The sequence below is a fragment of the Equus przewalskii genome, chromosome 1 (assembly GCF_037783145.1).
Source record: "Equus przewalskii isolate Varuska chromosome 1, EquPr2, whole genome shotgun sequence".
Taxonomy (NCBI): Eukaryota; Metazoa; Chordata; class Mammalia; order Perissodactyla; family Equidae; genus Equus; species Equus przewalskii.
Window position 1 is genome coordinate 5661234 of NC_091831.1, and position 10230 is coordinate 5671463.

Consider the following 10230-nt stretch of genomic DNA (forward strand, 5'->3'; position numbering starts at 1 on the left):
TAGTATGCTCTTTTAGCACATCTATGGTGTCATTGCATAATATACATCTAATTTGGCAACAAATTAATCCAAACTCCACTGTACCTTAAAACTGCAACATTTGAAGTTGACGGTTTTCTTCTTTTCTTGTTTTGATATGATGGGGATACGCTGGTAATGAAAAAAAGTCTTGGGATGTCAACACACGTGGACCTAGAGATGCTATGCTATAGCTGTCACTGGGATTTGCAGTGTGTGTGGCCGTGGGAGCCGCACTGGTGTCTAAAATGCAGCTGTTGGCTGTGATGGGCTGTGATGCAGCGGCAGAGCAGAGGTGGACAGCACGTAAATGAACGGGCATGCTGTGCTCGCTAAATCCAGATTTATGGGTGCTGAAATTTTAATTTCGTGAAATTTTCACATGTCATGAAATAGTCTTCTTTTGTGTTCTTTTAAAACCATTAAGCATTGTAAAAACCACTCAGCTTGTGGGCCATACAGAAACAGGTGGTGGGCCCGATATGATAAGTAATTTGGAATTTTCTGATGTAAATTTTTTGTTTCTCCTCTCCTGCTTAGAAGCTATAGATTGTATTTCTATTCATTTAGTGATTTCTCTTAATTTTTAAAATCATACCTACTAAATTATATTTTATAATAAAGAACAGTTAGTCATAATTTTTATTTTTTTAAATCATACCTACTGAATCATGTTTTTTTATAGTGACATAAGTTAGTCATGTTTCTATCCTTGCCTGATCTTCCACAGGAATGGGACACAATAGATGAAGTTCTCAAGAGCAGAGCTTGGGGACTAAGGAAATGGCGTTTCTCTGTCACCACCATTTGTTACATAAAAGGCAGTGCAGAAGATGGGAAAACCACAGACCTTGGAGTGAGACAAGTTGGGCTTTAAACTTCGGTCCTCACTTTCCCCTCCCTTTGGACAAGTCACGTAACCTCTCTGAGCCCAAGCTTTCCCATTTGTAAAGCTAAGGTAATAATACCTTCCCTGCCTGTCTGCTCTAAGTAGACGATGTGTCTATACAGCCCCTGTTTACAGCAGACACGCAGGGACAGCCGTCACCCTCACTACCTTTAGTGCATCTTAGCTTGGTTCGTGTCAACTATAGGGTTCTGTGTTCCTAAATTCAAAACCCCAGCTCCACAATTTTGCTTTCTCTTGATTTCCCTCAGTCCACCGAGCGATAGCATTTATAAAGCATTTGATTAGATGACCTCTAAATGGAACCCCTGCATTTCACAATGCCCTTGGCATCGTGTCTGGTTTTGTGAAAGCCTACTGCAGTGGCTGGTGGCTTGTCATTCTACACTCAGCTATGCTCAGTCTTTTTTCCTGCGGATACCCCACAGGGAGCTTTGAGGTGGCGGTATGAGGGAGCCCGTGTGAAATCTGAGCTGAAGAGCGGGGTCCCTCCTGAGAGGTCAGAAGAATGTGGAAACATCCATCTTACTAGTTACTTGAAAATATATGACGTTTTCCTGTTATAAATCTCAGTTTAATTTTGTTCCTGCAATGAATGCATAAATATGGTTATGTGTACTAACAGACTTACACAGTCATACCCTGAAAATGAAGGAACATCCCACCAGTGAGGAAATAAAGTCTTGTTAATAAAAAAGTATTACTGTTGTAGATTCTTATATTTCTTATGTTTCTTACATATCATTCATGTATTATATATGCTAACCAGGGCACTGTAGAAAAATTAAAGCAATAGCGAATGACCAAAAAAAAAGTTTGGGAGCAATAAATCTCTGACGAATTGCATAAGGTGAGGTAAAAAGTACAAGCTTCCAGCTATAAAATAAATAAGCCATGAGGATGTAATGTACAGCTTGGTGACTATAGTTAATAATACTGTATTGTATATTTAAATGGTGCAAAGAGAGTAGATCTTAAAAGTTCTCGTCAGAAGAAAAAATTTTTTTAGTATGTATAGTAATGGATGTTAACTAGACTTATTGTGGTGATCATTTCATACTGTATACAAATATCGAATTTTTATGTTGTACACCTGAAACTAATATAGTGTTATATGTCAATTATATCTTAAAAAAAGGAAAAAAAGAATTGCATAACAGACGATTCTTTAAAAGTTTTTCCTCCTTCATTCTCTTATAATTTCTTCCTTATGTTACACTGTTTAAATAATGTGACAAATTGCTTTTAATCGCTCCCAATTAAAATATGATGTGATTTATTCTTTTTAGTAGAAATTATAAAATAAAAAAAATCAAAGAAGGCAGTGTAAATAAAGCACCCAGGCAGTCCTGGTCCACTCAGGATTACAAAACAAGCATAAATAATTAAGCATGATACTTTTCAAGAATCTTGAAACAGAAGCCTTTCATTAAAGCATTAATTCTACGAACTCTGTAAGTTCATCTTCCCCCTAAACTGACCTGCCCTGAGGCTTCTCGGGGTAAAGTGGACTCAGCAAAGTGAAGTCCAATCAAAGGGAGCAGAGTTGTTTGGTTCAGGTGCAGAAGTTAATGTGCGCCTTAGGCAGAGCCAAGCCACTGGTGCATGCAGGAGTGAGGGCCAGCCACAGGTGATGGATTGCGGCACGGATTAGGGGCTCCGAGACACCTCTAGAGGAGGCGGCAAAAATTATCTATTGCACACAGATTCTTTACCTCTCCCCATCTTTCAGTCTTGTGAAGCCCAGGCCCTATGGGAGGAATCCAGAAGCAAGACACAATTCCAGTCCTCAAATCCTTCTTGCCGTCTTGGGAGCTAAGCCTTGTTCTCAATGACAGGATACAGATCCGGGCAGAGCAGAGGTGAAAGGCCTGGGCAATGCCTGGGCGTCACTGGCAAATAAGGAATCATCCCTGAGATAAAGACGTACATAGCTAACCTCTCATCACGGTGTGGCCACGAGGGTGTCAGCCCAGATTCTCTGGGACATCATTTGTGTTATTATGACGACTTTCACATTTGAAGTGAGAAACTTACACGGACTAACCAGACCTCACTGGCCTCATCTCCCACTCCATCTCTGAACCCCTGCCCCCCGCCCCACGCCCCCTCTGCATGTGGTCCTCCAGCACAGGGCACTCCCCACGACAGTTGCCCCCAGGGCTCTGTCTCTTTCATTTTTGTATCTGGAAGGTTCAGCAAAAGGCCTGGCCCTATGTAGGGAGGAATCAGGCCCATCCAAGGAGACTGGAGGGGTTATGACAGGAAGGAGAGTGTATGGAAAGCTTAGGGTACAGCTACCCTCACTCACACATTCATTCATTCATTCAGCTGCTACCACCTGGGTGTCTACACTGGGGATGTCACTGTGAAATACAGCAGGCCGAATCCTCCCCACATAGACCAGTCTGTGAGGGTGTGACGCAGTCCATCCAGGGGCGGTAGGAGCAGAGCAGAGGGGCACCTAACTTTGACTTTGGATGTCAGAGAAAGATGCCTGAGAAGTGTGATGTCTCTAGGACCTGAAGGATGAAGTGGGAGGCGTGGCACCAGGGACAGGAGGGAGGGAGGCTCCTGCTGACCCAGCTCAGTATTATTTGTGACCTCTGGAAAGCACGTCAATTAATCAGCCAGAGCCTCAGTTTCCACATCAGTATAATGGGGATCATAATACTTGCCTCACTGGATGGTTGAGAGGGCTTAATGAGATAATGTCCGTTAAGCGTCTGAGTCCTCTCACGTTGATGTGCAATCGAAGTCTGATGGATGAATGAGTGACTCTTGGGGGTGGAGACGGCCTCGATGACTCATCAGTTCACTTTGCTCTGTATTAAAGCAGGGGAACAAGCTGATTTTTTTTGTGTGTGAAAATCCAATTTAATATACTATTCATTTATCCCCTGTGAACTGAGAGAAGCTAAGACTATTTCACATTCTTTGTGTTCAGCGACCAAACATAGCTGACCAGAGAAATGAATCAGTTTATTGCAGGTGCCAGGCAATTAGCCTTGAATAATGTTGTTTAGCAAATTTTATATTAGATTACAAGAGAAAGCCTTCCCCAAAAGACAACTAAAGGAGGCACCAAAGGAATCCATGCCCAGGAGCCCTGGGAAAGGCCAGCTCTGGTCACAATAGTTGCCTTCTCCTGTCATCAACAGATGATAGATCTTCTAATGAGAGGACAGGCTTTACGTTGAGGTTCCTAAATGATGCTATGGAGAAGCGGGCAGATCAGACTTGCTCCAGCCCCGAGCAGTGCTCAACTCCTGGCCTCACTCCCAATGAAGTTATACAACTAAGAAATCAAACACGTCCTGAGTTAGCAGAGTGTGGAAAACACAGTGAGGTGTGTTTAAAGACACAATGCAGTACGTGTCTGTTTACAAATGACATGGCTTATTGACTTGATCATAAAGTCATCATTTTCGAGCCAAATAGCCATGGTATAAGCTGTAATTGCTCCTTCGTCTCTGTCTCATCCACTGGAAGAAGGCTCAGTGAGAGCAGCAAGGGGCCCAGGCTATCTATTGCAGGGCTTACCGCTAAGCCCAGTATATAACTGGCTCTTGAAAAGATTTATTGGATGCATCATATTTCATTAGGATGTATGTGAGTCGACCCCTATCGCATTCTGTCATGTTTGCACATGTTCCATCTGAAGTCAAATCCTGAATGCAAATATGATCTTCTCATAGTATTATTTGAAAATACTATGCCTTTGAGTATCAAGGGTAGATGCTATGATCTATGACTTTTCTCTTGAGGATCCTGGCCAAGACACAGCTCAGGGATGCGTGTGTGTACTCGTGTGTGTGTGCAGATACACACACGTGAAGGCACATTTCTGAGAATGAGCCATAGAAAGGCTGCATGTCTACCAGCAGTCTTTTTAGCTCTCATTAGATGACCTTCTGGAGGGAGAGCTCTTAGCCCTTTGACTTGGCTTTTCTAACAGCAAAATGGCGATGGACTTCAGTTTCCTGTTTCACTGAAGAGTTATGGTTACTGTGATGCTATTTCCCTCAAGGAAAAATGCCACTTGGTTGCAATGGATACACTTGGGAAATTAACGATTGAAAGTTGAGCGTTAATATCCCAAGGCAGCATTGCTAAAATGCAAAAGTGATGTTCATCATAAATAACCATACTCAAGGTTTAATCAATGTGTGAAATGTGAACTCACATCCTGAAATTCAGTCCTTACTTTTTAAATTACTTTCAACAAATTTTCAAGTCTTCATCACAAATGGTTCTTCTTTGCATGGGGATTCCTCTTCACCCGATTACAACTTACTTTATTATTACGTTCTTTGGTTTTTAATCACCTGAAAATTACCGCTACTGTTTGACAATGGGAAGAATTGCTAATCACCCAGTATTCTGGTAATTTTGATTGTCTTTCCCCTCTGAAGTTTGAAACACACTGTTTCTATATCTAAAACTGTTCATCAGCACCTAAATGTTTATTCAGACTAAGAATGGAGTACTCTAACAAATATCATCCTCTGCCTATGACATCAGACAGAGGCATTCCTTTCGTAAAGTCTTAGTGTTTTAAAAAATAATTTGAAATTTTCTGTAGGCCTTGCTATTTCAAAGGCAACAAAGGGACAGAGAGGTGGGGAAGCGGGGGCCTGAGCACCACAATGGGGCTCTGAGTTCCTGGGTGAGAGGATTCTCCTGGGCTGGCAGCAGTTCCCGTCTGACCAACAGGAGTTGGTCCTTCAGTCACCCACATGTAGCCTGCTTTCGGGACTACCGTCAAGTTTACTGAGTCCTGGCCAGAAGAAAGTATTTAATTATAAACTGGTTGCAAGCTGCATTTCTCAGTTTCCTTATTCTGATCTCAGCACACAGTTTCTTCCCTCTAGGATAACGAGAAGTGACTATGAAGCTGACTGTGCTGGGGCCCACGAACTGAACCCCCCACACTGTGAAAATGTATCCAGACACATGGACCACGACGCAGGAAGGACGGATTCTGATTTCCAGATACCCTGCCCTCCTAGAAGTATTCTAAACTACGCATTTCTCATGAAGATTCCATCTATGTGATTAACCATTACCTATTCATGGTATAAAGCTTGAAAGGATGAACAACTTTTAAATCTCAAAAATCAATTTTTAGTCAAACAAACCAAAAGCTGAAAGATTTTTTTGAGAAGTTTTTTTTTTCTCAATTTTAATAGAAAAACCACTGTTGGAAGAAAAAAAAAACCCAGCTTTGCACCAATTTCTAGCAGTCATACAGCTATGACACACAACGTTAACATACATGTTTGTCAGCCAATTTCCTGACAGCTCCATCGATTGTCAAATTGTACATTGTATTTTCCCAATGTTGTCAAACATTTTTAAAAAATTCTTTCTCTCCAAGTTTCCTGCAAAAGCAGAGTCTAAACAGGGGATGTTGGAAATAGCTGTAGAATTCTTCTAATGTATAAAACAGCATGCACCTTCAAGTACACACATTGGTGTCTATTTTTAGCATTTTAGTTTGTTAAAATAGGCTCAAGATAAAATTCTTTTATTTATAAGGTAAGGATTTTCTTTTTGTTTTCTGGCCTTCTTGAATTATATTACATTGGGGGAGTGTTTCCCCCAAAGAGATGGGTTGGTGGTGAGTTTGGCTGGGCAGCATGATAGTACACACAGAACCAGCTCACGGCCTACCTGCTCAAGCTGGTGGCAGCAGATGCCTTGTGAGGACTTAGAAAGTTTCTGGCGCCACCAGAAAGGTTCAATGAAACACGGCCCAGGGTCCAAATTCACCCCAACTCTTATCCATGCTTCCAACCTCCCTCCCTCCCTCTCTCTCTCTCTCTCTCACACACACACACACACCACTGTTCATCAAGACATCAGGACCCCTGCTGGATCAGCTCCAAGAACAAGGGCTTTGCTCGTTTCCAGCACCAGCGGCAGCGCTGGGCCCAGCAGTCCGATTTGGAGTTAACCACGGAAAACCTGAGCAGCCGGTGGAGGCGGAGTGGGGGGGGGGTGGGGGGGATAGCTCCAGCTCTGGCTCATTGAATCCCCTGCCCCGCTCCAAGTTAACAGTGTCCTTCCCCTGCTCTCTTCCAGGGAGGGCGCGTCTCTCGCTTGCCCCAAGCACAGGGAAGTCGGGTGCCCGGCCAAGAGCCTGCAGTTCCAGGAGGCTCTGAAATGACCCGGGGGACCTCGGCCACCAGAAACTCGGGGAGTTACCGAGGTCAAAATTTCTCCTCCCAGTGGCTGTTGGCTCCAAAGATAACCTTCTCACCTTCACGGTAAATACAGACCGGGTGAGGAGGCTTAAATCCACACAGGAGGCGGCTGCTCAGCTCTGCATGCAGCAGGCAGCTTCGGCCCAAATTGGGGGATGCAGGGCGGGCGGGGGCGGGGGGAGCGAGTGTGAGCGTGGGTGGCAAACCTGAACCCATCCTGCGACTCTCTGGTGCTAGGCACTGCTCCTGTGTTCCCGGAGGCGCCTGGTCCTAGGACAGGGTCGATGAGGCCCGCACACTGAGTGACAGGGAAAGGAGCTGGTATCCCCTAGGGCCGCTCTCCGCCAGGCAGCCCTCCTCCCTTCCGTCACGGGCAGCTCCAGCAATTGGAAAGTCCTTCTTACATGCGTCCCAGTCCCAATGGTCCCAGCTCCCCCTCGATGCACACTCCCGGTGAGGGTGAAGGAAGCCACCTGGCCCGCTGGAGCTGCTCCTGCAACCCCCGCGGCGTCCCTGGAGCACCGAGGGAAGGCCCTGAGCCGCCAGGAGGTCCAGGCTGCGCCAGAGGAGGAAATTGGCCACAGTTGGGCCCCGGGCCGCGCTCCTGCTACTAAGAAAGCTCTTTGGGGTGAGCCAGGCTCTCATCGAAAAGGCTGGGGCTAAGCGCCAGCCCGTCGCCCCTTTAAAGCGGATCTCCTGGAGAGCCTGGGTTCAGGTCCAGGCGAACTGGAAGGACAGGTGGAGCAGGGAGCGCCCTCTCTCCCCACCTGAATGGTCGCCTGGGAGAGGGGCGCACGACAGGCGGGCCACCTGGGAGGCCCGAGGCCCCGCTCAACTCAGGTCCTGCGACCCGGGCGCTGCCCTCCCTCCACCGCGTTCATTGCTGCGGCGCGAACACGCTGGGCCGTCACCAGGCGGGAAGACAGGGCTTGAGCTCAGCGCCTCTGGACGGGACACTCTCGGGACAATCCCCGGCCTCCCTTCAAACTTCGGTCCCTTCCCGACTGTAGACCAAGTGGCCGACGTGGAAGCCGGTGGCCGCCGTCTGATGGCCAGCGGCAAAGCCGGGCGCGGGGCTGGGGGTGTGGGAGCCGTGGGCGGCGACCGTCGTCGGTCTCCCGAAAGAAAAGTCGCCAGCCAGGCCCCCGGGGAAGGTACCAAGACCGCCGGCCAGGGCGCCCATGGCCGAGGCGAAACCCGAGAAGCAGGTGGCAGCCTCGGGCACGGGCGGGGAGGGCGAGGCCTGCAGGTCCGGGGAGGCCGCGCCCAGGGACTCCAGCTCAGGACCCTTGGCCCCTCCTGGACTCCGGGCACCCGAGGGGGCGGCCACGCTCGCCTCCCCTCTCCGCTTCCTTTTCCTTCGGAAGTTCCCGTTGTCGAACATCTTCTCGCAGTTTGGGTCCAAGGTCCAGTAATTGCCTTTACCTGCGGTAGAAGAAAGGACCCAGCTCAGAAAATGCCGGGTTTGACCGAACATGATGTGAACGTGAGAAACGTCCATCAACTTCAGAAAAATTCCCCGGATGACCCCTCCACGAGCTCTCATCCCCGTCCCAACCTTGAAGTGGCACTTTGTACCGGAACGGGCTTCCACAGCCTCCCTGGAAAGAATGTGAACATCCCAGAAAGACCAGGGAAGGGCGACCCCCAGGAAAAACTGAGCCCCGCTAAGTTCAAGGCCAGAAAGAAGGCCTATGGGGTGCAGAGCCGTCTGGATTCTGGCAGTCGCTCTGCCAGTGAAGCGGAGCCAGCCATGCCTGGCCTCTATGCGGGCTCCAGCGCTTCCCAAAGCGGCATCTCATTTGCCTCACCGAACCTTAGGGTAGGCATTGTCTTCCCCATTCTACAGCAAAGGTCACTGAGGCCCAGAGGAGTGACTCTAAAGATCGCCCACCTGGCCAGCGCTCCTGCTCCTTCCTTCACGGGAGCGCGCAGACCTGCAGAGACTCGCAGCGCGCTAGACCTGAAGTCAGGGCCTGAGGGCGCTGCTCCGGTCTCCTAGCATGGGCTCGGCGGGACACCTCTCTCCTCCTCCTCCCCTTTTCCCCCCCCAGCTGTGCTGTGGCGCCTGGGTTGTCCAAGGCCGCCCGCCTCCCTCGTGTGCCAGCAGCCCGGCTGCGGGAATCCGTAGGGTCCTGGTCGCGGCGATCGGGCGCTCCTCGTTACCTGGGTCGTCCTCGTCGCGCGGCACCTTCTTGAAGCAGTCGTTGAGCGACAGGTTGTGGCGGATGGAGTTCTGCCATCCCGCCTTGCTGCGCTTGTAGAAGGGGAAGTTGCCGGCCACGTACTGGTAGATCTGGCTGAGCGTCAGCTTCCGCAGCGGCGCGCTCTGGATGGCCATGGCGATGAGCGCCGAGTACGAGTAGGGCGGCCGCACCAGTCTCAGCAGCTCCTGCTGGCCCGAGAGGCTTAGCCACGCGAGGTCGGCACCCGCCAGGCCGCCCGGGGCGCCCAGGAGTGGGCCCGGGGCCGCGTAGCCGGGGGACGCGTACGGGGGCGCGGGTCCGGGGCCCGGCGCGTAGGGCGCGGGGCTGAGAGCAGCTGCATTCAGCCACAGGCGCGGGCCGCCACCCGCCGCGGCCACATCCCCACGCGCGTAGCCCGCGGGGTGCGCGGCGGCCCCGGCCTGGCTGTGCTGGGCCGGGCAGACACCTGAGCCGTCGCAGTACGCGGCCATATCGAGCCGCTCCCGGGCCTGGGCGGGCGGCTCCGCGCCGAAGCTCATGGGCACCCCATCCAGCGCGTCCGGCGGCAGCTCCCGGTGCGGCCCACCGGGCCCCGCCCTCCGCCCTTTAAATGCCGTCGGGGCCGGAGCCCGGGTGAGTGTCGGTGGCCAGCCCCCTCCCTCGCCGGCTTTGGAAGAGTGATGTCTCTGTCCCCGCCCTGGGGTCAGTTTTCCGCCCCGCCCCGGTCCCCATGAGCTCCTGACGAACCACCCCAGTAATTCCCTCACCCTATGCAGGCTGCGCCGCGGGCCAAAGCCGTTTGTGGCCTTTGCGACGGGTGCCCTGGGTCCTCAGGGATCTCACCGATCCCAGCCTCTTCTGGCTTCCAGGGCTCCGCAGCCTCGGCCGCCCTGGACCTTCGGGCAAGTAC

General features: G+C 50.1%; 1 protein-coding gene across 1 annotated transcript; it reads right to left on the bottom strand.

Moving 5' to 3' along the window:
* Positions 1-6133: 6133 nt before the first annotated feature.
* FOXI2 (forkhead box I2) lies at positions 6134-9952 on the bottom strand. Its single transcript, XM_070608881.1, has 2 exons — positions 9301-9952; positions 6134-8559 (listed from the first exon to the last, which is right to left on the bottom strand). Exons 1-2 carry the CDS (start codon positions 9857-9859, stop codon positions 8117-8119), a joined length of 1002 nt encoding a protein of 333 aa, XP_070464982.1. The 5' UTR covers positions 9860-9952; the 3' UTR covers positions 6134-8116.
* Positions 9953-10230: the final 278 nt, after the last annotated feature.

Coding starts and splice junctions, on each gene's coding strand:
- FOXI2 (XM_070608881.1), bottom strand. CDS start 9,859: ATGAGCTTCGGCGCGGAGCCGCCCGCCCAGGCCCGGGAGCGGCTCGAT. Junction 8,560..9,300: donor GCGCGACGAGGACGACCCAG/GTAACGAGGAGC, acceptor CTTCTACCGCAG/GTAAAGGCAATTACTGGACC.